The sequence below is a fragment of the Jaculus jaculus genome, chromosome 18 (assembly GCF_020740685.1).
Source record: "Jaculus jaculus isolate mJacJac1 chromosome 18, mJacJac1.mat.Y.cur, whole genome shotgun sequence".
In the NCBI taxonomy this organism is placed as follows: domain Eukaryota; kingdom Metazoa; phylum Chordata; class Mammalia; order Rodentia; family Dipodidae; genus Jaculus; species Jaculus jaculus.
This window is the reverse complement of record NC_059119.1, coordinates 59,925,243-59,951,069: the sequence shown is the minus strand read 5'-3', so window position 1 is coordinate 59,951,069 and position 25,827 is coordinate 59,925,243. Positions and strand designations below refer to the sequence as shown.

At 52.6% G+C, this 25,827-nt stretch overlaps 1 protein-coding gene across 1 annotated transcript; it reads right to left on the bottom strand.

Annotated features, from left to right (window-relative positions):
* Positions 1–614: 614 nt before the first annotated feature.
* Cep68 (centrosomal protein 68) lies at positions 615–24,793 on the bottom strand. Its single transcript, XM_045137152.1, has 7 exons — positions 24,723–24,793; positions 14,425–14,809; positions 10,808–12,262; positions 8,831–8,956; positions 7,508–7,604; positions 4,388–4,556; positions 615–3,769 (listed from the first exon to the last, which is right to left on the bottom strand). Exons 2-6 carry the CDS (start codon positions 14,764–14,766, stop codon positions 4,402–4,404), a joined length of 2,175 nt encoding a protein of 724 aa, XP_044993087.1. The 5' UTR covers positions 14,767–14,809; positions 24,723–24,793; the 3' UTR covers positions 615–3,769; positions 4,388–4,401.
* Positions 24,794–25,827: the final 1,034 nt, after the last annotated feature.

Sequence of the window (25,827 nt, the reverse complement as noted above, 5' to 3'; positions counted from 1 at the left end):
TCTTACGGTTAAAGGGAAATAGGGCCTTATGTTAGACTCAGTAGCAAACGTGTGTGTAACAAGGGCCTTGCAGACCTCCTATAAATAGCACAGCATCCATCATCTGCTTTCTAGATGAGAGACCCGAAAAGTGGTCTAGACTGGGTAGGGAGCTAACCACCTTTACTGGTTTTAGTTGCTCAAACTGTGGAACGTAAGTTTAGAACGTATGCTGTGTAGCACCACATCTCTGATCCTTCTAAAACCATGTGAAGTGGCTTTGCTGACCAACAACATTCCTTCGTCTGTGGAGGCAGCACGCTCTCCCTAGCCAACTACCAACCAGGTACCGCGTGCTCATCTCCCATGATCTAGAAACAGGGTCTCATGGAACCCGGGCTGGCCTTGACCTGATCCAGATGTCAAGTAACTACTTTTTTCTTCACAATTGTAAGTCATGTTGGAGGAGAGAGTGCATGACACAATGATGCCATGCACTTTAGTTTAAGATACAGCAGACGTTCAAACTGTCAGCTTATTCTTGACTAGAAGAGAAGCATCAGAGTGGAAAGCAGGAAACACTGATTGCCTTCACTATAGAAATTATATCCCAAAAAATGAATGCTGGATGGGAATGATGAGAGAAATATTTATTTCAGTAATATTTTTTGCATGTATGAAAATTTTGAGAGCCTAGAGTTGGCTTTTGTCTTATTGTGGGAAACAAAATCTCTTGCCAACACTAGCATTTTAAAGTTCACAGAAGTCAAAGATTGTTTCCTTTGGTTTAGGTAGTAGCCAAGGCACTCTTCACATGGGGGCTCAGAATGTGGCTGTCGGCAACACATTTTATTATGAAGACTTTAATTATAACATAACATATTCAACTAAAAATAAGCCAAAAATTGTAGGTTTATTTTTCACTAAACAGGCAATTGAAATACATGGTACAAAAATAAGTGGTAATATTGTAAAATGAAATGGATAGAATAAATAATTTAATTTTCCATCTATGAGAATTTCACAATAAAATTATAGTTTACTTTGTCTTATAGATGTGCTTGTTGGATCTATTCATCCTTATCTAAGGCAACTGGAAACTCCTGAAGTTATTTTTTTTTGGCCTTATCCATACAGTGCAAAGGGGGAAAGAGTTTACAAACCTTAAAAAGTAACTAAATGATACAATGATGCCATGCACTTTAGTTTAAGATACAGCAGAGGTTCAAACTGTCAGCTTATTCTTGGCTAGAAGAGAAGCATCACGTGAACTATTTTACGTGACGGTATTTACAGACTTGAGTCGGGGGACTGCAGTGCTCTCTGCAGAATGGCCGTCAAGAGCAGGACGTACCGTGTTTCAGCATGCTGCACTACTTGCTTTCCTGTGTATGCCAATAACTACAGCTATGGAAAACGTACATCCCATTTTTCAAGTACAGACATTTCAAAGGCAAAGGAAACATCATCTGCCATGCTTTGAGTACACGTGGCTGCCACCAGCTTGCATAGTGAAGAGCACTGTAAGCAGGCACGCTCTGGGTGGCCTTGGATAGAAACTCCCTCTAGCATGCCCACTGCCGTCCTGGCATCCTGGCACCCATCCTTTAAGTTTCACGATAGCCCTGTCCTGTAAGTCTCCATTGCTAAAGCCTCGCCAGGACTCTTAAGAACACAGTATTAGAACCGCCACGGCACTGTGGACTCCAGGCTCACTCATCTTACAGGGCAGTACTCTCTAGTGTGGCATCACAGTGTACCAGGCAGCCAGCCTGACCACTTTGCTCATGGAAGTGGTGCTGCCAGTATGTCCCTAGGTGAAAAACCTCCTCACACAGCTGAAGATAAACTCAGCAACTGTGCAGATACTCTTTCAGTGGCATTCACAGGCAGGTTCAGAGCTTGCAAAAAAAAAAAAAAAAAAAAAAATCACATTTGAAAGGGATGAATAAAAATATAATTTGAAACTAACTTTTAATTACACATTGCCACATTACATGTTCAGTTGGTGTAATAATTTGACTATTCTACAACGTTGTCATTTTCGATTTTTATGTTGACTAATACTAGTAATTGAATGGGCTTCTTTTTTTTTTTTTTTTTTTTCCCTGAGGTAGGGTCTCACTCTAGCCCAGGCTGACCTGGAATTCACTATGGAGTCTCAGGGTGGCCTCGAACTCTTGGTGATCCTCCTACCTCTGCCTCCCGAGTGCTGGGATTAAAGGCGTGAGCCACCACGCTTGGCTAATGGGCTTAATTCTTAAGGGCAGCTCTTAACACTCAAGGGTAAGGCAGGTTCCAATGTATAGTCACATCACAGAGAAATTGCCAATTTTTAACCAATCCTAGGTTTTAAAGAATGCTTACCACATATTCTTATAGTCAATAATCACTTGCTAGGGAGATGATGTCTTTGAAAGCACATTATAGGTCATGTAAGGGATTAAAAGGGACATGGTAGAATCTTTTTCTTTTTTCCGTTTTTTTTCAAGGTAAGGTCTCACTCTAGTGGAATTCACTATGTAGTCTCAGGCTGGCCTGGAACTCACAGTGAACCTCCTACCTCTACTTCCTAAGTGCTGGGATTAAAGGCGTGCACCACCACAACAAGCTAGAATCTTAAAATCATCAACTGAGGTAGTGCCCTTAAGCATTAAGGTAAACCAAGCCATATGCCAACAGGCATGTGAAATAGTGTTTATAGTTAATGTTAGAATTTATTTATTTTCCAATGACTAAAGTCTGAGAATATTTCCAGCAGAAAACCCCATCAATGATATTAAGGTCCAAATAGAACTTTCAAAAGGCATTTTGTAGAATTGGTGGTAACTAGCAGTTGCTTAAAGCTTTATATCAATGCTCTTGAGTAAGCTGCTGATCCATAGATTTTTTTTTTTTCTTCCCTGACAAGGGAAAAAATGACATGTAAACTTTCAAGCAACAAAAAGCTTCCTTTTTTCTTAGCTGTGGGCAGATTTCCTGTGGCAAACCAGGTGTAGCCCTGTCCTTTCTCTTCCGGGACTGTGAGCTAGCCTCCCAAGGGAAGGAGGGCTGACGGGTGGCTGAGTCCTCCACGGGTTGCCGTGAGCCTGGTCATTACTGGTACAGCTGTTCTGCAGCATGGTGGCAGGTCTCTAGGTCCTTAACGTGTTTTCTTTTAAGGGGCTAAACAATGTAGAGGCCTAAGCCATGAAGATGACAACAGATGCCATGATGCCCAGAGCAGTTCGTAAAGGGTCTGTTTACTTGCTGCTGTTCTTGTGTCAAGTAAGGGCTACATGAAGTGTGAAGACTCAGGGTTTCAGGCCAATAACTTTTTCACCGTCTTATCCTTCGTCCTTTTCTATACCTGACGCTATCAAGTACTTGGAGCCCTTTTCTCTTCTCAAAGGTGGAAGGAACCCTCCATGAATCTCCATGCCAGCCTTGCTCAGGGCCCATGCTCCTCTCTGGAATTGTTCTAGTTCTAGTAGCCGCGCTGCCGAAGCAAGCACGAGCCTGCTTTCTTCAAGTAGCCTTCTTGACCTCGGCTGTTTTACCTGCTCTTGTTTGGCTGGGGGGATAGGGCCTTTTGCTCTTTCACCAAAGCCTGAAAAGCCACCTGGTTTTTGTAGGGAAGCACGTTAGTTTAGAAGGATTCATCGTAAATACAAACAGTAACTTGGTAGCCTTACTCCATAGATGAGAAGGGCATTTCAAAGGGCTAGCCAAACTTCTCCCTTAACTACGACATGACCCTTTCGAGTTGTTCCAAGTTGTCTTCGTGAGTCGGCCCTGCCCCAGATGACGTCTGAAAGAGAAAAGCAGCCTGTGTCACCAGGCGCGCTGCGCAGGAAGGACCCCAGCAGCCGCCTGCTCACCTGCATCCGTTTCAGACCTAAGCTGACTATTTAACGGAGAGACCTCCTATTTTCTTTGAGCCCGTCTTGTTCCACAGCCCAGGGTGGGTGGTCGGGAGCTTTCGATCCTGTCTCCCGCACTCTGCGATTACAGGTGCGCACCATTCCCAGCTGGAATCTCCGTTGCTGACATACACTACAGACACTTGGTTGTAGCAGAGAAAGTTTCCGAGCAAGGAGAGGTGGGAGCTACCAAGTGATGGGCAGTTCAACCCCAGGGCGGGCATCGGGTCGCACTCCCTCCTCTAAGCTTCCTTTTCCTATCATTCATCCCGTGTGACTTCTCTTTGTGTAAGGGGGGTGGGTAGGGCGGGGCTGAGTGAGCCCAGGGTTTCTGGGGACATTTCTCACTGCTGCGGGATGCTTGGAGTCGGAGCATCCAGTGAGCAGGGTAGAAGTGTGCTCGTGCAGAACGGGGCACGGCAAGCGAGCTCACCGCGGGCGCGCCCCACAGCTCTGCCGTGAGCCCATCGGCACCGGGCTGGGTGAGGCGTGGTCTTCCTGCTTACCATGCTAAACTCCTTCACGCGGGCACTCTTGCTGCGGTTGGCTTGTCAGGGATAAGGGTCCAGCCAGCCAGCATGTCCAGAGACGCTAAGATGGAGTCATACAGGCGATCTGCATGGTTCTCCAGCTCACCAGACTGCTTCGCGATCCTCCCAAGGACATCCTTTAAAGCTGACAATGAGATTACAAAAAGGTGTAACGGTGTGCTTAGGTGTAGGATTGTGGTAAGAATGCTTGCTACCTCCTCTCTCCTTTTAAAATGCTTCATTTTTATCTGAGAAAGACAGAAAGAGGCAGATAAAAAATGAGAGGCAGACAGAGAAAGAATGGGCGAGCCAGGGCCTCCAGCCACTGCAAACGAACTGCAGATGCACACGTCCCCTTGTGCATCTGGCTTGCATGGATCCTGGGCAACTGAACCTGGGTCCTTCAGCTTTGCAGGCAAGTGCCTTAGCCGCTAAGCCATCTCTCCAGCCCCCTCTCCTCTTCAAACAGTTTTGCTCTCCAGGGGCCCAAGTTGTACTAGAAGATACTGGCCCGGCTTTGGGGTCACTTTAGACAGTAGGATACAAGTGCACGGTGACTGAGATCTTAGAAATGAGATAGGGCACACTTGAATCCTGCTGGCTAGGGAGATCGACAGTTCACATGGTCCTGAACTGGGGATGCTTGCGCAGTTTTTATTGTGGGTTCCATGTGACATGTGACAAGACAGGCCAAGATTCACCCCTACAAGGTCAGAATATTCACATGGGAAGGTCAGTGCTCACACAGCAGGCTTATACTTTAAAAACAAAAGCTGCTTGAGCTTCTGGGGCCTCTATCAGCTAGATGAGCGTGCTCCCTCGCTTCCTGCTCTGGCCACAACAGCTGCTGGCAGAGGAAGGAAAGGGAAGCCGCCGGTCTTGCACACAGTGCTGACTGGCTGCGCAGAAGGAGGGAATACAAGCTGGCTGGGTTGAGATCAGCCCCTGTGGAGGCCACGTCAGTGCCGTGCCATCGGGGGAACAGCTGCCCTGGCAACTCTTCAGAGAGCTGGCATGGGCTCTGCCTGGTCGTCTTCGGGAGGCCATATTTTTTTTCTTTTAGACAGTAGGGGCCAAAAAAAAAAAAAAAAAAAAGGATAGGAAGGGAAATCTTTTCCCCCTGTGATTTTTTTGTTGTTGTGTACATATGGGCTTCATTTGGCTTCACGCCCTCAGGTTGCAAGTGCTTGGCTAATACAGAACTTGTGTTCATGCAGCTGTGTCAAAATGCAGTAAAGAAACGAGTGGGGCATTTCCTTACCTCTGCCTCCTGAGTGCTGGGACTGAAGGGCATGCGTCATCATTTTTTTTTTTCCCCGAGGTAGGGTCTCACTTTAGCTCAGGCTGACTTGGAATCCTCTATGTAGTCTCAGGGTGGCCTCAAACTCTTGGTGATCCTCCTACCTCTGCCTCCCGAGTGCTGGGATTAAAGGCCTGCGCCACCATGCCTGACTCGCGTCACCATTTTTTTTTTAATTTTATTTTTTTGGTTTTTCGAGGTAGAGTCTCACTCTAGCCCAGGCTGACCTGGAATTCACTATGGAGTCTCAGGGTGGCCTTAAACTCACAGCAATCCTCCTACCTCTGCCTCCCGAGTGCTGGGATTAAAGGCATGCGCCACCATGCCCGGCTCGCGTCACCATTTTTAAGTAAAAGTTAAAACAGTAACTTTTAAGAGGCCTCCCATGGCTTGTGGTCCTCATGATGTGTCCTGTGGCTGTCCCTCCCTGCTCAGGCCCCTATACCTCCTGGCTCTGGGCCAGCAGCAGGCAGCAAGCACTCAGGAGCTGCCCGAGGCAAATTCACATTTCTCTGTAAGCGGCGACTGAAAAAAACCATACACACTTTTCGCCCCATGCTAACACTCAGTGCATGCTGGTGTATTCACGAGTACGAGGAGCTTGACACAATGGAAGAGACCAGCGAGAGCCTTCAAAGGGAGAGACGGCCAAGCGCTCACGTAATGCAGAGTGGACAGTCACTTCCCTGCTGAAAGCCCTTCCACTAGTCCTTTGCACGCCCACACCTGTCCTCAGGCATAGCTAGCAGTTTTGAGCTGTCACAGCTATGGGCTAAGGGGGCTTCTTACAGACATCCAGTGGGACAAAGGGGGCCGACAAATAGCCTGCAACGCACAGGAGACTCCCTACGGCGAAGGACCGTGCAGCTCGGCATGCACTGGGACTGGACGAAAAACAGACGCTGTTGTATAATCTGCCCACTTTTCTCAAGCCCCCAGGGACCAGCCTGCTATGCCAGTCCAGGGGAAACCACTCCTGCTCCAAAATGGAGGCAAAATCTAACTGGATGTCACGGGCCGTGTAATCTGACTGTGACCTCACCGCACTGCCGAGGCCGTATCCCACCTCCCAGTCACAGGCTATATAATACCTATAAATTACAGTTGTTTGCTAGTTAACGGTTTGTTTTTTTTTTTGTCTTCTTTTTTAAGGTAGGGTCTCACTCTAGTCCAGGCTGACCTGAATTCACTATGAAGTCTCAGGATGGCCTCAAACTCATGGCGATCCTCCTACCTCTGCATCCCATGCTGGGATTGAAGGCGTGCACTACCACGCCTGGCTTCTTTGTCTTTTGAAAGCACATCATGCATCATGTTTGGAATTGAGATTAATGTGGAAGGGAAGGATGACAAGTTTAAGTCAGTTCATGTCCTTAGACAGCGTGCGAAATCACACCACAATAGCAGGAGGCCTGTGCACCAACTTAGATACCTTGCCCCTTCTCCCCGTCTCTTCCTTTCCCTTTCCCATCCCTTCCTCCTGCTCTCCCCTTGAGCTCTTTTCCTCTCATCTGTTTTTCTTTCTTCTCCCCTTTCCTCTTTCCTCCCTCCCATATTTCTTTGTTGCTTTTGAGATCCAGGGTCTTGTGAATACCCCTTCTACGATTCTACAGCCTAAGAGCAACTGTGTATGTCACAGCAGCCAGCAGGAAGGGCCACGGAGGCTCCCGAAGGCCTGACAAGGAGCACACGATGTGCCCGATCGGATCCTCACCCACGGCACGTCCACCCTGGGCGCCTTAAGCATGCGTGTGTTAGTAAAACTACGCCACACAGAATGCCCTCAGGCACCTCACCTGGGGTGCTGTCCAGCAGGCACTGAAGCAGCAGCTCCCCTTTTTCCAGGACACTCGCCGTCAGCGACTGATGCTCATCCACATCTTTCTTAAATTGCTTAAGCCGTATCAGGAAAAGAGAAAAACACCTTCATTACTATTGCTCATAATAAACAATCCAGGATGGCATGATTTCCCTGGTGCAGAAGACAGACAAGATGTGGCCTCAGAATTCCTCAAACAAATACTGCACCAACTCAACAGCTTCTTTGAGCCTATGGGAAAGTCAACATGTGGGGGTAGTTTAAAAGTAGAAGGGTTTTCTTTCTTTTTTTAAAAAAAAATTTTAAGGGCTAGAGGGATGGCTTAGTGGTTAAGGCGTTTGCCTACAAAGCCAAAGGACCTTGGTTCGATTCCCTAGGACCCTCGTTAGCCAGATGTACAAGGGGGCACACACCTGGAGTTCATTTGCAGTGGCTGGAGGCCCTGCTGTGCCCATTCTCTCTCTGCTTACAAATAAATAATATTAAAATTAGGGCTGGAGAGATGGCTTAGCGGTTAAGCGCTTGCCTATGAAGCCTTAAGGACCTCAGTTCGAGGCTCGATTCCCCAGGACCCACGTTAGCCAGATGCACAAGGGGATGCACATGTCTGGAGTTCATTTGCAGAGGCTGGAAGACCTGGTGTGCTCATTCTCTCTCTCTCTATGCCTCCTCCTCTCTTGTTTGTCGCTCCCAAATAAACAGATAAATAAAAATTAAAAATGCTAAAATCAATCATATTGTCCATTCAATCGTATGTCTACTGTTTTAGGACATAAGTGCATTAACTAAAGAGGTTTTTGCTTTTTGAAGTAGGGCTTCAGTCTAGACCAGGCTGACCTAGAATTCACTATGTAATCTCAGGGTGGCCTAGAACTCATGGTGATCCTCCTACCTCTGTCTCCCGAGTGCTGGGATTAAAGGTGTGCGCCACCACAGACAGCTCTAAAGTAGTATATTCTTTTGAGGTTGAGTCTCACTATGGTCACTATGTAGTCTCAGGGTGGCTTTGAACTCAGGATGATCTTCCTACCTCTGCTTCCCGAGCACTGGTATTAAAGGCGTGCACCACCAGGCCTGGCAAGTCTGAAGTAATTCTTGATTCAAGACAAGTATCTCTAAATTCTAGTAACACATGCACTTTATAAGTGCTCAACATTTTAGAAGTTGAAATTTCCATTAAAACAGTTACTGAGCTACGGGACACCAACCATCAGTTATTTGGGATTTTACTTAGGTATCCAGTAATGTAACTTCCACTCATGGTATTGTGAACAAGCCAGGAGCCAGGAGCACGCGTTACCCGGTAGAGCTGCAGAGAAGACCTGAGACTGGCGAGACTGGGCCCGGGTGAGGGAGAGCTGAGGTCAGCACCATCTGTGACGTCGTACAGCCAGCGGATCAGTTCTTCCAGCTGACAGCAGAATGTCTGTGGGGACAAAAAGAAGACGTGGGGGCAGCCCATGATGCCACGCTTGTCTGGCACGCTCAAGAACTGAGCTTGATCCGCAACAGCACAAAATTAAAAAAACCCACGGGGGGGAGGGAGCTGGAGAGATGGCTCAGAAGTTACAGGTACCTGCTTGCAAAGCCCCAGCGCACACGTAAAACCAGAAGCACAAAGTGCTACACGCATCTGAAGCTTGTTTGCAGGAACAGGAGGCCCTGGTGTGCCCATACTGAACTCTCTCTCCGCCTGTTTCCTTGTCTCTCTCAAATAGTAATAAATAAAATACCTGGAATCACGGCGGGAACTACGATTTATCTTATCAGAGCCTAGACACCAGGATGGTTTTGGGAGATGCTTATACCTTGACAATTTTTCCTCACAGAGCCACTCCTCTCCAATGACTCTAGACCCCCCTAGCCAGGGCACTGAAAGCCCTGCTTGTGTCTCTGTTCAACCGAACGGGACACCTGAAGATGACAGTGGACCTGCGCAGGAGCAGGGACAGGCATCAGTCCGGAAGTGCAGGCCTGGAACAGAAGCCGGTTCTCAGATCAGCACCGCTCGGCTTTCTATGCGAAACAGTGAATACAGGGCTCAGCAGTTGAGGCACTCGCCTGCGTGGTCTAAGGACCCAGGTTCAACTCCCTAGAAGCACAAGGTGGCGCACGTGTCTGGAGTTTGTTCATACTGGCTAGAGGACCTGGTTATCTGCGCATCTCTCTCCTAAATAATTTTTTTAAAAAACTGAGGCTGGGGGTGGTGGCGTATGCTTTTAATCTCAGCACTCGCCTTTAATCCCAGCACTCGGGAGACAGAGGTAGAGGGTCGCTGGGAGTTCAAGGCCAGCCTGGGATTACAGTGAATTCCTCGTTAGCCTGGGCTAGAGACCCTACCTCAAAAAAAAAAAAAAAAAAAAAAAAAAGCCGAATACAAAATAAATGAGAACACCATGACTTCCTGAGTCACAGCTGAAAATGATTTCACAGCATCTCAACATTAATCATGGGAAAATGGTAACAGCTATGCCACTTGGTTTACAGGCCAAATAAGGCAACCGAGTCACTTGTGGACAGGCCAGTCCTCGAGCGGCAGGACACCTGTGGACAGCGGCCCCGGCACAAGCTCCACGTGCTCAGTCGCTGGCGGTGCCCAGTGGGAAGGCAGGGGCGGGCGGGCGGTGCCCAGGGGCCCTCCCGAGCCTTCTCTGTCGGGAACTGCAAAGGCCCACCACCAACTGCTTCACCAGAGCCAGGGCTCCAGACTGTATAAACAAGCACATTTGGGGGAAACCGAGCCCTAACCCTGTCCACACAGTACCGCACCTACAGATACAACAGATGGCCCAGAACTGATCACTGGAGAGCCAGTGTCTAGCACTGACGGCACCAGAAGTGCTGCAGTGGAGAGCCTCTGCCTCGCGTGGCCGCGTGTGCAGGAGGCGTCGCACGAGGCACCCTTCTCGTGCAGAGCCGCGCAGGGAGGGAGAGCCAGGAGTAGGGTACGAGCTGGACTCTGCAGAGGCTGCTGCCCAAGTCTGACGTGGCTTTGACACCTGCTAGCAAGCGGGTAAGTTACTTAATCTCCCTGCCTTTATCTTGGAAGAGTGAGATGAGAACAGTACTTTACATTTCTGGTAAAGACAGGGCTTCATACTGTTGCCCAGGCTGGTCTTGAACTCATGGCTATTCTACCTTAGCCTCTTAAATTCTGGGATTACAGGTATGGGCCACTGAGCCCGTCTCAAGTACAGCACCCATCTGGGCAGTGCTCAGCTGTGGGCGGGCTGCGGCAGGAGACGGAGGGCAAGGGGAAGCCTGCTGGCACCTTTACCTGCACACACTGCACCAGTGAGGCTTTGGGCTGCCCTTCAGCATACAGCTCTGAGAGCGGCCACCTGTCGGACGGAGCTGGCGAGGGTGGAGTTTTCAGCAGTCCACAGGAGTGCCCGAGGGCCTGGCTCACCGGACTGCTTTCGCCCGTGGAGTCCCGGGGGCGCAAGCAGCAGGGCTTCCGGCCCTCGGGTTCTTGGAGGACAGCACCGGGAGGACACTGCGTGTGGATGGAGTCCAGAGTGGGGGAAGCTGGCCCATCGCTGTCTGACACTTCCAGGGAGCTCTGCCGCTGAGCAGCCCTGGCAGGCGGGCTTGCAAAGGTGGGCACGGCTCGTACACAGGAAGCCAAGCTGGAAACTTGCGCCAGCCGCGCAGGCAGGGCGAGGTACTCGTCATCGCTGTGCGCCTCCTCATCTGACTTCCACCCAGGCTCTGCGCAGGCGGCGCACTGCACGCTCCGGCCGGCTCTGCTCGCCCGCTCTGACCTGGGCGACGGCTGCCCTCTCCCCCTTGTCCTCATCTGGGGAGAGTCCATTTTGAGGCACATGCCCGTAGGCACACAGTCCTTTGTGCCCCTTAGGGCCGCTGCCCTGCTTTCCCAAGGAACATGCCCACTGCCGGGGGTTCGAGGGGTCAAGGAAAGGTGGCCCCAAGATGTCAAGCCTATGGTGCCTTGCTTCTGGGATACTCCCAAGGACTGAAACTTAAGGCTTGACTTTTTGGCTCCAGTAAAAGGCAGGGTGGATGCTTCGGCTGGTGAGCAATTAGGGGTTACATTAGTAGGCGACTTCAGGGTGCTTGCTGGGGAGACCGAGAAGCTGTCTAGATCTATGCCTGAATCTTGCATGACAGGGTCAACCAGTGCATGGCGGTCAACGGGCTTTGGGGGCCGAGGCCCAGGTCTCAGTGGGTAAGTGTAGTCAAGCAGGTCTTCATACTCTTTATTAGGGTTCCAGAGTGGGGAGTGACGGTCCGGAGAAGGAGGTAGAGAATCAGGCAGCACACAGGCCCAGTACTCTGCCTGGAAGGAGAGGTGTCTTCTGCCCAGGGTGGCAGCGTCACCTCCAGGCTGGCATGACCACTGTAGCTGGGAGCCTGGCTCTACTGCAGAGGGACCCCGGGGCCCACCCACACCCAGGGAGGCCTTGGCCAAGGAGCCACTTTGAAGCTGGGCCTTTTCTTGCTGGTCCTGGAGATTGCTACCCATCGAGGAGGCAGAGACACTTCCACTGGAGAGCTGGGGAGAATCTGGGCTCACCACAGAATTTTCCTGTGACAGGAAAAGGAAAGCTGAGGTGTGGGGGGGCTGGCTGAGACCCAGCTGGTGTGGTGAAGCAACTGGGGACCCATCATCTTCGGTACCAGCATCCCGTCCTGAGCGAACAGCTGCAGCTCTGAGTGCCCTGACACTCTGTAGTAGCTCCTGGGGGGCAGGGGGCTTGCTCTCCTCCACCTACAACAAATAAGGAAAAAAGGCATGCAAATGAAAATAACCAGCTTTTTTTTTTTCTTAGAAAGTCCTTAAAGAGTTGGGGGATCTCAGGGTGGCCTTAAACTCATGGTGATCCTCCTACCTCTGCCTCCCAGGTGCTGAAGGCCCTGATGTATCCATTTTCTATCTGCATCTTTCTCTCCCTGTCTCTCTTAAATAAATAAGTAAATAAAAGTGTGTGTCACCATAAAAAAAAAGAGTTGGGGGAAAGGAATGAGGGAAGAAGATTAAAACAACAAACCAACAAACCAACAACAACAACAAAAAAAACCCATCATATGAGGATCCCATGATAAAATCCATTACTTTGTACACTAGTATAAAACTAAGAAAAAAAAGTCTTTGTGGGCCCTGATATGTTTAGGAAGAGCTTAAAATGAAACCTGCACCTACGACAAGGACCGGATGAAAGTGCCCGCTGTCAGTGGACGGCCCTGAGATCCGCCCTGCTCTACAAGCACCCCAAACGACCCTAATCACGGTCTTCGTAAGTGCAGGGTCCAGGAACATCCACTTTGAGAGCAGACCACAGGCATTTCTGTGGTCCTGAAGCTAGAAATCACTGCTTTGCCCCTGAAAGCGCGTTTCAGGCAAGTGAAAGCCTCCGTCGCCTCACTGACGATCCAGCTGGCCGCACCCTGCCTGCCACGGCAGAGCTGACTCAGGCACCAGGCAGGACGAGCGGGTCACCTCTCAGCGTCCACGCTCTGGACTATCAACCTGCTCAGCAAAGAACTGACCACAGAAGGGATGGGCTTCGTAAGCAGACAGACCTGGTTCAACTCCTGGCACCGCCACCTGTCTCCTGGAGGTACACAGGGAGCCGCTGTCCCTGTGCTGCAGAGTGGACCCAGGCCTTGCTGGCTCCTCAGGGTGCAGGGCGCAGCAAACACAGCGTGCACGGGCCTGGCACAGCAGGCGTGGCGACAGGGCGCTCCACCCTCTCTCGCGTCCGGGCTTGCTGCTCTGCCTTCCACCACATCTGACCTACGGGTGTCATTCTCTGCCAGTCCTGCTCAGAGCCGCCCACAGAATGGGGGCCCATGGTGACAGCCAGCAGATGACAAGGCCATAATGACCCTGCAATCAAAGCTGTTCCCAAGAAAGGCTTTGGCAGGCAGAATAAAAAATGTCAGCCAGGAGGGAGAGACCATTCAGATCATCCCCAACTGCAACGAGGGCCTGACAGATTCGATGACCGGCCTGCGGTCCCAGAACCCGAGAGGACTCCCTGCCCTACGGAAAGCTGCCTTGCTCCAGGGCTCTCACGAGTCCTGAGGGAGTCCTGTCCAGGAGCCCACAGCCCTCTACCAAGTCTCCCCAGGAACCTTCAGATGGCCAGGTCAGCTGGGGAGATAAGACAGCTCAATGGGTAGAGCACTTGCCTTACAAGCATAAGGACTAGATTTCAATACCCAGCACTTACATAAAAATGCCAGGTATAGGCCTGGAGGGATGGCTTAGTGGTTAAGGTGTTTGCCTGCAAGCTAAAAGACCCAGGTTCGATTCCCCAGGACCCATGTTATCCAGATGTACAAGAAGGCACATGTGTCTGGAGTTTGCAGTGGCTGGAGGCCCTGGCGTGCTGCCCATTCTCTCTCCCCCTTTCTCTGTCAAGTAAATAAATAAATACAAATAAATAAAATGTTAAAAAAAAACCACGCCAGACGTAGCAGCATGCATCTACAATCCCAGCACTGGGAGTGCAGAGACAGGACGGTCCCTGGAGTGCACTGGCTGGCAATCTTACCTAAGCGGGGAGCTCCAGGCCAGTGAGAGGCCCTGTCGGGAAGGAGATGGTCCTCTGCACACGGCCCCACACAAGAAAAGGGCAAGTTCCGAGGGCAGGGACCGAGCAGCCCATGGCTTCTCGTTCAGACCACCAAATCAGAAACGGGCCAGACTCCTCTGTCAGAGACCCTGGCCTAGTCCTCTGGGCATCAGGCTGAGCCATCACTGGTCTCAAAAGGTCCCTAGCCTCTCCTGAGGAACAGGGGACAACAGTGCACAGTACCCCAAGGCCCAGCTCTCCGGTGAACCTGGCAGACGGGAGCCGCACACCCAGCCCCCTCCTCTGCAGCGGCAGGGCAGAGCGCGGCCAGACGGCGGCCCAGCTCACTCACCTTCACGCCTTCTTGGCTTCCCACACGGTGCGGAACGTCTCCAGGTCCCACGCTGGCAGGAGAGGGCGAGCAACTGAGGGCAGCTTTCGCTCCATCTACGACTGGTTTTCTACCGGCACTGAGGGCCTGCGGCAGGAAATCCCCAGAACCGCAGCTGGGGCCAGCCGCGGCCGTCCACGCTGGCTCCCCCTCAGCTTCGACGTGCAGGGCCCGCTCTGGCTCAGGACCCCGGGGCAGCAGCTCTCCCTGTTCCCCGCAGCTCCACCTGCTGCCCCAGGCCTGGGCCTTCGTGTCCGTGTCCACAGGCGCTTCGACCTCTGCCTCTTCCTTACCCAGGGCCATTGGGCTGTCCCTAGATCAAGGCTACCCTGAAGTCTTCAGCCACCTACAAAACAGGGAAGAGTGAGAGGAAAACCGATGTAGAACTGTGTCCAGGAAACCTTGGCTTTTAGCAATGGAGGACATTTTTTTCCAGGTGGGGTCTCACTCTAGCTCAGGCTGACCTAGAATTTATTATGTAGTCTCAGGGTGGCCTCGAACTCAAGGTGATCCTCCTACCTCTGCCTCCCGAGTGCTGGGATTAAAGGTGTGCACCACCTTGCCCAGCTTGGAAACTTTTGTTAAAAAAAAAACAAAACAACTTTTATTTTTAGTTATTTGAGAGAGAAACAGAAGGAGAAGGTGGGCATAGGCGTGCCAGGGCCTCTAGCTGCTGCTGCAAGCGAACTCCAGATGCATGTGCCACCATGTACATCTGACTTACGTGGGTCCTGGGGAATCGAACCTGAGTCCTTTGGCTTTGCAGGCAAGCACCGTAACTGCTAAGCCATCTCTTCAGCTCAAGGAAACATATTTTTTTGGCTTTTTGAGGTAGGGTCTCTCTCTCTGACCTGGAATTCACTATGTACTCTCAGGGTGACCTCAAATTCAAGGCAATCCTCTTACCTCTGCCTCCCAAATGCTGGGACTAAAGGTGTGCGCCACCATGCCCGGCCTTCAAGGAAACATTTTTTTGGACCAAAGAAAATAGAAAACAAATGGTAACTACTTCACCAGGGGAGTGCTGAGGTCTGGCTTTTCCTCAGCCCTTTTCAAGGGGGTACCCAGTACTACATAACCTTGCCCTTTGCCTGGAGAGTGGCTGGAATGGCCCAAGAGTCAGCACAGGTGTGAACAAGCAAAAGGCTTGGTCAGCCTGCCATATAAGAGAAGCGAATGTGGAGGAGTAAGGTAACAGCAGTAAAGGCACAAAGCCAGCTGATACAGACGAAGACTCATGCTCTAGGCTGGAGAGGCCGCTCAGCAGTTAAAGACACCTGCAAAACCTGATGGCCAGGGTTCCCTGTCCCAGGACCCATTTTGTTTGCAGGGGCAGGAGGCCCTGGTGCACACATACTTTCTCTCGCGAATAAATTATTTTTAACAGTTTGCAGATGGTCATGTTAGGCTCTTCCGAGGAGGCTTACATACAGAAGGGTGATCGCAGGCCAGTGGGTGCCTTCTCAAGCGTGGAGGCTTGTGACCAAAAGATGGTCATCAGCTCCCAATCACCGAGCCACCAGCTGCTCTCAGTTCGCAAATCTCAGGAAGAGGCCACTGTTTCCTTGGGCTGCTCTCGTTACTGCTTATGCGCCCCACATGCAGCAGCTGCTGGACATTACACAGTGGACAGGCTGGAGGGGAGCTGCCCAGTGCCCTCTTGTTGGTCCCCAAGCTTACCGTAAAGAAGGAAAACGAGGGCTGGAGATGGCTTAGCGGTTAAGGTGCTTGCCTGCAAAGCCCAAGAACCCAAGTTTAATTCCCCAGTACACAAGGAAGCCAGGTGCACAGGTAGTATATGCGTCTGGAGTTTGTTTGCAGTGGCTGGAGGCCCTGGAGCGCCCATTCTCTACCTGACCCCCGCCCCAAAGAAACAATATAAAAGGAAAAAACAAAACAACCTTCACCTGGTTATCGTGGAAGACAAGCTCAGGTGAGGGGAGACGGGAGTTGGGGGTGAGCTCTGGCCTCTACGCCTGGCTTCAGACCCAGATGAGCCACTGCTTTACCCTGTCCCTTGGGCCCAGCCCGAGGCCCGGCTGGGTCCTCACCACATGCAGCCCTGCACTGGCTCTCTTGTGGCAACGGCCTGTTGGCAGGCAGCTTGGGACTCGCCCTGCCGTTTCTATTCTATTCTAGACAACGGAAAGTCAGGGCGGTCAGGCCTCCGCTGGGCCCTAGAGGATGCTCTCCGTGACCCCTGGTCGGCCTGGTGGAGGGGCACGGGATCAGCTTTCGTCCCGGTGGCAGCCAAGGACTGGCAGCTGAGACCAGCATCCTCCCAAGGCGAGCAAGGCGCACACTGACTGAGGGACGCCGTGGGGTCGGGTGGGAAGGAGCCCCACGGGGTGAGTCCGTGAGAGGACGGCAGGGCGGCTGACGGGTGAGGAAGCAGCCCAGGAAGAAGGGCAAGCACCAAACCGACCACGAGCAGGGGGCCAGAGGCGGAGCACCCTGGGCCCAAGCCATGGCCACGGCAGACAGACTAGGCCTACGAGGACAGGGGTGGGGCACGAGGGTCCAGGAGCCCTCAGGGCGTCAACCCCAAAGCTCACTTCCTCAGGGGCCAGGGCGAAGCTTGGGAGGAGTGTGTGCTGGGCGGGTAGGCGAGGGCCCAGGCCGCTTCTGATGGGAGCCCAGGAGAGTTTTACATGTAGTCCCACCTCATTCTCACAGGTGGTGACAGGGCAGGAGCTTAACAGATAAACTCTTTTTTCTGGTAGAAACGGCAGTCAGCCTCTCTCCTAGTCTAGCAGGACAGTCACCAGCAGGCGCTCCCACAAACAGGAGAGCAGTGTCGTCGGTCGGGCATGGCTTCTGCCACACGGTGCATATGCTGACACAGGTATCTATTTCCACTCTCCTGGCTAACAGAATTTTTTTCTTTTTTTTTCGAGGTAGGGTCTCACTCTAGCAGAGGCTGACCTGGAATTCACTATGGAGTCTCAGGCTGGCCTCAAACTCACAGTGATCCTCCTATCTCTGGCCCCCAACTTATAGAATTTTTTATTTTATTTTATTTTTGAAAAGGTGGGGAGGAGAGAGAGAGAGAATTGGCGCACAGGAGCCTTTCAGCCACTGTGAACAAACTCCAGACGCATGTATGACATTGTGCACTTGCGTCAAGATACGTCTGGCTATTTGGGACCTGAAGATTCAAACATGCGTCCTTAGGCTTCACAGTAAGCACCTTAACTTCTAAGCCATCTCTCCAGCCCATTCACCCCTCCTTTATTTAAGATGGCACACAGGGTATGACATGCCATTCAAAACCTTTTACAGCGACCTCGTGACTGACCAAGAACCTCATGCAGATCACACCCCAACACTCCTTCTGAGACGGGATCTTGTTAAGTTGTAGTCCAGGCTACCCCAGCACTCCTTCTGAGACAGGGCCTCATTAAGTTGCCCAGGCTGGCCTTGAACTCACTCTGTAGCCCAGGCAGACCTTGAACTTGAATCCCAAGTAGCTGGGATTATGGACTGTGTCACCAGGCCCACTCTTCTTTTTTTTTTTTTTTTTTTAAAGACAGTATTTTGAGCTGAGTGTGGTGGTGCACACCTCTAATCCCAGCACACGGGAGGCAGGGGTAGAGGATTGCTCTGAGTTTGAAGGCAACTCTGAAACTACATAGTGAATTCCAGGTCATCCTGTACTAGAGACCATACCTTGAAAAACCAAAAAAACAGAAACAATTAAAAAGTAAGATTCTAAGACAGCATTACTTACCAAGACCCCTTCTTTCCCTCCTCCCTCTTCCCTTCTCCTGTCTTATTAGACAGTGTCTTACAGTATAGTCCAGGCTGGCCTCAAACTCTCAATCCTCCTGCCTCTGCCTCCCAAGGGCTGGAATTACTGGCACACGTCACCACACATGGCCTCCTCCGTGCCCTGCTCCTTCCATGTGTACGCGGTGTGTGGTGTGCGTGGGCAGGGCAGGGCAGGGAGGGTGCGCGCCGTCCTTGCCTTACTGCTGCCCCACCTTTCTTCTTGAGACAGGGCCTCTCGGCGAAGCGAGAGCTCGCTCGCTGTGTTTCAGCTAGAGGAGCAGCAGCAGCGAGCCCAGTGACTCCTGCCCGCCTCCCCCGTGCTTGGACTACAGATGTGCACACTCAAACATGCTTGGCCTTTATGGGGGTGCAGGGGATTGAACTCATGAGTGTACAGGAAGCGTTCTTATCCCTAAGTTCCCATCCCTGCTATCAACCTTTCTTTTTACAACCAGTGATATAAAAATGTATTCTAGTTAATTCACCAATCCCATACCCCTGGATACTTTTAAAAAAATAATTTTATTTTTATTTATTTGAGAGACACAGAGAGAAAATGAGAGAGAGAAAGAGAATATGAATATGGGCATGCCAGGGCCTCTAGCCACTGCAAATGAATTCAAGATGCATGCACTACCATACACATTTGGCTTAAGTGGGATCTGGGGAATTGAACCTGGGACCTTAGGTTTCGTAGGCAAGTGCCTTAAGTGCTGTTTCTTCAGCCCTAGCCCTGGATGTTTAAGTTACTTCCAATGCTTCACTACTAGAAACAATGCTGTGATAAGTAACATAGCCATCTGTACGCATGGTGGCACACTCTCAGTACAGTTGCCAAGAGCAGCAGTGACACACACAGAGTACCTGTGACACACACAGAGCTTGTGGTCTCTGACAGTGGTAGTCTGCACCCCCACCAGCGCACGCGAGGGTTTCCAATGAGCCAGAGGCCTCTTCGCCTCACTTCATCCGTGGGAGTGACTCTAGAACCCCGTCACAAAATAGGGATCAAGTGACCAGAAAAGTGCACAGAAAGCAGAAGGTGCAGGACAGCGGTAGAGGGACAGAGTGACCACATGCCGCTGAGACAGATTTTCATGGAGCCACATCCTCACCTTGTGGCTCTATAAGAAACTACAGACAGAAGATGGTAACAGCGAGCTGCATTTTCACACTGGGAATAAATCGAGCCCGTAAACTGCAGAACTGAGGGGAGGCTGACCTCAGCTCCCACTTCCTGACCGCTACCGTGTCCTGCATCTCTAGAAACTCTCTAAGGCCACAGCTCCCTTATGGTCTTATTTCCCCCCCCCTGAGGTAGGGTCACACTCTAGCCCAGGCTGACCTGGAACTCACTCTCTAGTCTTAGGGTGGCCTCGAACTCAAGGCTGTTCTCCTACCTCTGCCTCCCGAGGGCTGGGATTCAAGGCGAGCGCCACTCCTTATGCTTCTGAACAGGAATGGTTCTGAGACTCAGTCTACCACAGAATGAAGCCTGAGCTAATATTCCTCTAATCCTGGAGCCCAGGGCAGATCCGAGGTTTCTGCTTGGGCCTCTCGTGAGGGGTGGCGTACCCTCCGGAGGCAGCCCAACACAGTGCTCCACGGAAGAAAGAACGCGACTTCCTGTTCGGGACCAGCACTGCCTCCCAGGCCATATGCTTTAATCCTCCACTGGCCACTATGAGGCCTTCACAAGCCTTTTTTCACTGTTGTTTTTTCCAGGTAGGGTCTCACTCTGGCCCAGGCTGGCCTTGAACTCACAGTGGGCCTCCTACCTCCTGTGTGCTGGGATTAAAAGTGCACCACACCGGTGCCAGGTCTACTTCTACCAGTGTTCCTGCCCGGGCAGCAGCTCAAAGGTGGAGCAAGGCTTCTTCCTCAGCAGGAAGCACCAGGCGGCCAGGCCGACGGACAGGAGGTAGCAGAGCACAGACACCGCACTCCGAGCCCACCGCCCCTCGGAGGAGGCCTGCACACCGCAGAGCCGCCACGACCACAGGCTTCCGAGCCCTCCGGGGCCCACCTGCACCGCGACAGGACGCCCCCATCCCTCTCCTGAACCGGCAGAGGCGGTGTGGTCCACCAGCTGTCACTGGAGTAACGCCAGCTTGACTTCCCTTGCCCCACAGTCAAACTGTGACTGTAGCACCGACCCTCCCCGAACCTGCCGCACCCCCTCAGGCCACCGCTGCCCGGCGTCATCCCACTCCTCCCCAGGGTGAAGATGGCTGGCATCACAGGGAGGGATGCGGTTCCTTCATTCCAAACATGACTAACTCACCTGGAGCAATTCTCCTCAGAACCCAGACTAAATGAACCTGTAAATACTTCCCCACGATTCTTTAAATCACGAGATCCTCTGTCTGAAACATGCCCACCTACCCGAACGCAGCCTTGCAGGGTCTGCGCTGACGCGGCCTGCTGCTCTGTGCGGAGCAAGCCCTTCAGTCTGGAGCCTCAACTGGGAACTTTTCTCACGGGGGCAACAGGCACAGAGAAAATGCCACACACACACACACACACACACACACACACACACACACACACGCCGGCAGAACATGGCTAGGCAGCCAAAGAGGCACGGGGCTCATGGCTGGACGGAGGACCCAGCAGGACAGGTGGGTGCAAGGTCCCTGTGGGAACCAGGTTTACAGAGAAAGAACGTCAAGGCCACGGCTGGTCCAGGTGGGATGGCCGCATGAGGCGGAGCCAAGACATGCGTGGCAGCAGAGGGCATGGGTATGAGATCACTCCAAGGCTGGTCCCAAGCAGGAGGGGTGCCAATGCCAGGAGAGCCACGGCCGTAGATTTGAGGCTGACTGGGAGCAGCTGCTCCTTCCCTGCGAGGCACGCTGCCCTGCCCTGTGGTGAAGTCAAGCATGGTGCTTCTGGGGCTTGGCAATGGGCAAGGCCCTCTCCCAGACCGCTGGGCACCAGTACCTCTCTCACTCTATGGCTGCTTCTTTAAGTTCTGCTTAGAACCCACAGGATGAAAGGGTGCCCAGGGCCCTAGAGGAGCCTGTGATCTCCACAGATCACTGTGATGGAAAGGTCAGGGGTCAGGCTGCTCCAGTACCTCTCCCCTCCCTTTCCCAACCACTCACCAATCGGCTGGCAGACTAGAACCAGACAACCTCCCCACAGCAAGGGCGATCTTCTCACCTTGCTCAGAGGTCTGCAGACATCCAAGAGCCAGTCTCTGAGGAGCTTGGCTGAACTCTCAGACACCCCCTGTCCCCCTCAACCCCAAACTCTCCTGAGCGGTCAGCAGAATGTCGTCAACAAGGATCGAAGGCCAAGCATGCTGAACACCTCAATCATGGGCTCACTTCTGCCCCAGAGCGAAGCAGAGCCGTGCTCTGTAAGACAGTAGGAAGCGACCCAGACCATGGGCTGCGGCAGTTCCACAGCACCCTGCTTCTACTGTGCTGACGCTTTTCTGGGAGCTAGAAGGTTCAAGCTTGTGCCCAGTGGTTTGGAGGCTTAAGGCAGAAGCAGCCAAGTTCCAGGCCAGTCTGGGCCTACTCAGCGAGAGCCTATCGCAAAAGAAAAACCACCTAACCTACGGTGCACAGCGGCCCATGGGCAGACACAGTGTTGGCACTCCACCACTCCTGAGCAGTGGGGCCCAGGGCCCGACATCGACTTTTATTTTTTTGTTTTCCGAGGTAGGGTTTCACTTTAGCTCGGGCTAACCTGGAATTCACTATGTAATCTCAGGGTGGCCTTGAACTCACAACAATCCTACTCCTGCCTCCCAAGTGCTGGGATTAAAGGCATGCACCACCATGCCCTGCTTACTTTTATTTTTAATTTTTATTTATTAGAGGCAGAGAGTGGGCACCCCAGGGCCTCTAGCCATTGGAAACGAACTCCAGACCAATGCGCCACCTTGTGCATTTGACTTACACGGGACCTGGAGGATGGAACCTGGGGCCTTAGGCTTTGCAGGCAAGGGCCTTCACCGTTAAGCCATCTCTCCAGTCCATGACATCTACTTTTAGAGGCCCACCCGGGGTCACAAGCGAGGACGTGGGCAGCATAAAAGGAAGGCTGTAAAGTGAGAGCTGGCCTGGGGAGCTGCCAAGGAAGGTCACCATCAAGTACACCCGCTACAGAAGCATGTCAGCCCGGACGAGTCGATCTCAGAACAGCTCATTTGTCTCCGAGGCTGCCGGGAAGGGGTGATCCCAGCACACACTGATGTGGGCCACCTCTGGACACATGGAGCATCGATGCTCAGGCTGCCAGGGTCAAGGAGCTGGTGGTTACTAACCCACCAAAGCCTTCCTCTCTGGCCTGCTAGACAAGGCCAGGACATGCCCCAGAGGTAACAGCCCTCACCCAAGAGGACCAGCGTCCCCCCAGGACAACAGCAGCAGCAAAAGCAAGGGGTTTCTACAGCCAGCCTCCATACTGGGAGCACGCACCCAGCCTGGAGGGCTCTTCCCTTGACCCCTCAGTCCCCTTCCATCTTTGCTATTAACTGACTGAACTTTGTGTTTTCACATTAACTCTGTGGTGCAGCCCTTTAATAAAGCCAGGAAATGCCTCTAGGGCAGAAAAACACCCCCCCCCCCAAGGTTTCCTATTTACAATCCCACTTAGCTGGGCATAGTGACTCACACCTATGATCTCAGCACTCAAGATGCGGAGGGAGGGGGAGTGACATGAGTTTTGAGAGGCCAGACTGGACCATGGGAGTGAATTCCAGTCTGTCTGGGCTGGAGTGAGACCCTTCCTCAAAAACCAAACCCAACCTAAACCCAAACACACACACACCCCGAAAACAAAACAAAACAATGGCACATGCCTTTAAATCCCAGCACTCGGGAGGCAGTGATAGGAAGGAGGATCACTGAGTTTGAGGCCAGCGTGGAACCTAGAGTGAGACCCTACCTCGGAAAAAACAAAAGCAAAACAGAGCAAAACAAAAGAAACGCAAACTACTGACTGTACTAGAGTTCTCTTGGAAAGGTCTCAGTAATAGAAATGCTGATATTCTATACAGTTTCTTTTTGACAGGTATTAACAAAACTAGTACATTTCTTTCCCTCTTTGCTTTAGCTGTTATGAAGCTTAGACTTCAATGAAGTTCCACCTAGAAAAAACGTGTTAAGCCAGGGATATTCTCCCCCCGTTTTTGCACTTGGACGATTTTACAGATGAGGAAAGTGGGGCACAGAGGCCAATTTATTCAGAGTAATCTGGAAGAGCTGAAGTCTGATTTGACTCAGAGGGCTATGCAGCCCGGCTAACCTGTGGGCCTAACAAAGGAAAACACGCGGAGGTTCCCGTTTGGTCAGCTTTTGCTTCGCTGGCTGTTTTTGTTTTCTTTCTTTCGCTTCCTTCCTTCCCTCACTGAGCTTTCATCCTGCTGAGGCTGAGGAAACCACAGAACAGACCCCAAGGGAGGGCTTGATTGGGGCAGGCAAGCTTTCAATACGCTTTCCTGAGAGGTGACCAGGCAACCACTGGATGTGAGAACTACCTTGTATACCTGGTTACCAGTCTTTGGGTCTCCGCCCCTACGAATTCCCACTGAGGGAAGGGGGAATCTACTACCGTCCCAGGCACTGGCACGATTTCTGCTTTTATTTTTTTATTATTATTATTTTTTTTGGTTTTTGAGGTAAGGTCTCGCTCTAGCCCAGGCTGACCTGGAATTCACTATGGAGTCTCAGGGTGACCTCCAACTCAGGGCGATCCTCCTACCTCTGCCTCCCGGAGTGCTGGGACTAAAGACGTAGGCTACCATGCCCGGATTCATTTTTATTATAAACGCAATGCATCCGATTTATCCATCATAAAAGGGCTTTGAATGGATTTCGTGCATGTGCTTCTGGTTGGCCTTGAACTGATTGATTTAGGGATGACAGCTGTTCGGGAAGGTGGGGAATCAAAAAGTCCAAAAAAAAAAAAAAAAAAAAGGTGAGCTTTTAATCCCAGCATTCGGGAGGCAGAGGTGAGAGGATCGCCGTGAGTTCGAGGCCACCCTGAGACTCCATAGTGAATTCCAGGTCAGCCTGGGCTAGAGCGAGACCTTACCTGCAAATAAACCAATGGCTTAACAGCTAAGGCGCTTGCCTGCAAAGCCCAAGGACCAAGGTTCGATTCCCCAGGACCCAGGCAAGCCAGATGCACAAGGTGGTGCACGCGTCAGGAGCTCGAAGGCAGTGGCTGGAGGCCCTGGCGCGCCCGTTCTCTCTCAAATAGATAAGTAAGTAATTTTTTTTTAAAAAACAAACCGTGCTCTCCGCGGCCCCGCCGCCGGGTGGCTCAGCCCACGGCCGGGAGGAGGCCGCGCCGTCAAGGTCTCCCGGAGCGCCCGCCCCGGCCCCGGCTCCGGCCGCCCCCGCCAGGAAGCCTCCGGCCCGGCCCGGGTCTCGAACCGCGCCCGGGAGCGAGCGAGCGCGCGCGCGCGGGGCTGCCCGCCTCGGGCCCTCCCCGCCTCCCGCGCAGCCGGCCCGCGCCCGTCTACTCACTCGCGGCGCGGCCCTCGCACCTCGCGGACGCCGGCCATGGGCCCGGGCTGGGGGACCGCAGGCGGCTCCCCGCGACGCCGTGGCCGAGGGGGAGGGGGCGGCCCGAGCGTGCGTCTCCCTCCGCGCGGAGCAGCCAATCCGAGCCCTCGGCGAGAAGCGGCCTCCAATAGGCAGGCGCGCTGCCGCCACAAGGCCCGCCCCCCTCGCGCCGGCCTGGCCTATGGCAGGGCGGGCCTTCTTTGTGGTCGTTTCTCCGGCCCTCCCTCCCGCCCTCGCCTCGGGGCGCTCGCGGCTGGCGGCGCGCTGCTCGCGGCGGGTGCGCACGCGCGTCCTCTTCTGCCAACGGACGCTCGCGAGGTCGCTTTGGGCCTGGGGTGGGGGCTGGGGCGAGCTCAGGTGTGGAGGGGTCTGCAGGTGGAGGAGGGTGGGCAGGTGAGGGCCTGCAGGTGGAGAGGTCTGCAGGTGCAGGGTGGGCAGGTGAGGATCTGCGAGTGGAGGGTTCTGCAGGTGGAGAGGTCTGTAGGTGCAGGATGGGCAGGTGAGGGTCTGCAGGTGAAGGGTTCTGCAGGTGGAGAGGTCTGCAGGTGGAGAGGTCTGCAGGTGCAGGGTGGGCAGATAGAGGGCTCTGCAGGTGAGGATCTGCAGGTGGAGGGTTCTGCAGGTGGAGAGGTCTGCAGGTGCAGGGTGGGCAGGTGAGGGTCTGCAGGTGAAGGGTTCTGCAGGTGGAGGGTTCTGCAGGTGGAGAGGTCTGCAGGTGCAGGGTGGGCAGATAGAGGGCTCTGCAGGTGCAGGGTTCTGCAGGTGGAGAGGTCTGCAGCTGTAGGACCGCTCTGGCCGCCACCAGTCACAGCCTGGGTGGAGACCTCGCTGTGGAGTTTCTCAGCTGACTTCCTTCTAGCAGTGTGAATGTCAGAGCCTCCCCCCCCCCCCCAGCTGTGAGTTGAGGCACTTGCCTGCAAAGTCTAAGTATCTAGGTTCAGTTCCCCAGTACCCATGAAATCCAGCTGCACAAGGTAGCACATGTGTCTGAAGTTTGTTTGCAGTGGCTGGAGGCTCTGACATGCCCGTTCTCTGGACTTCTGTCTTCTCTCCAATAAATAAACAA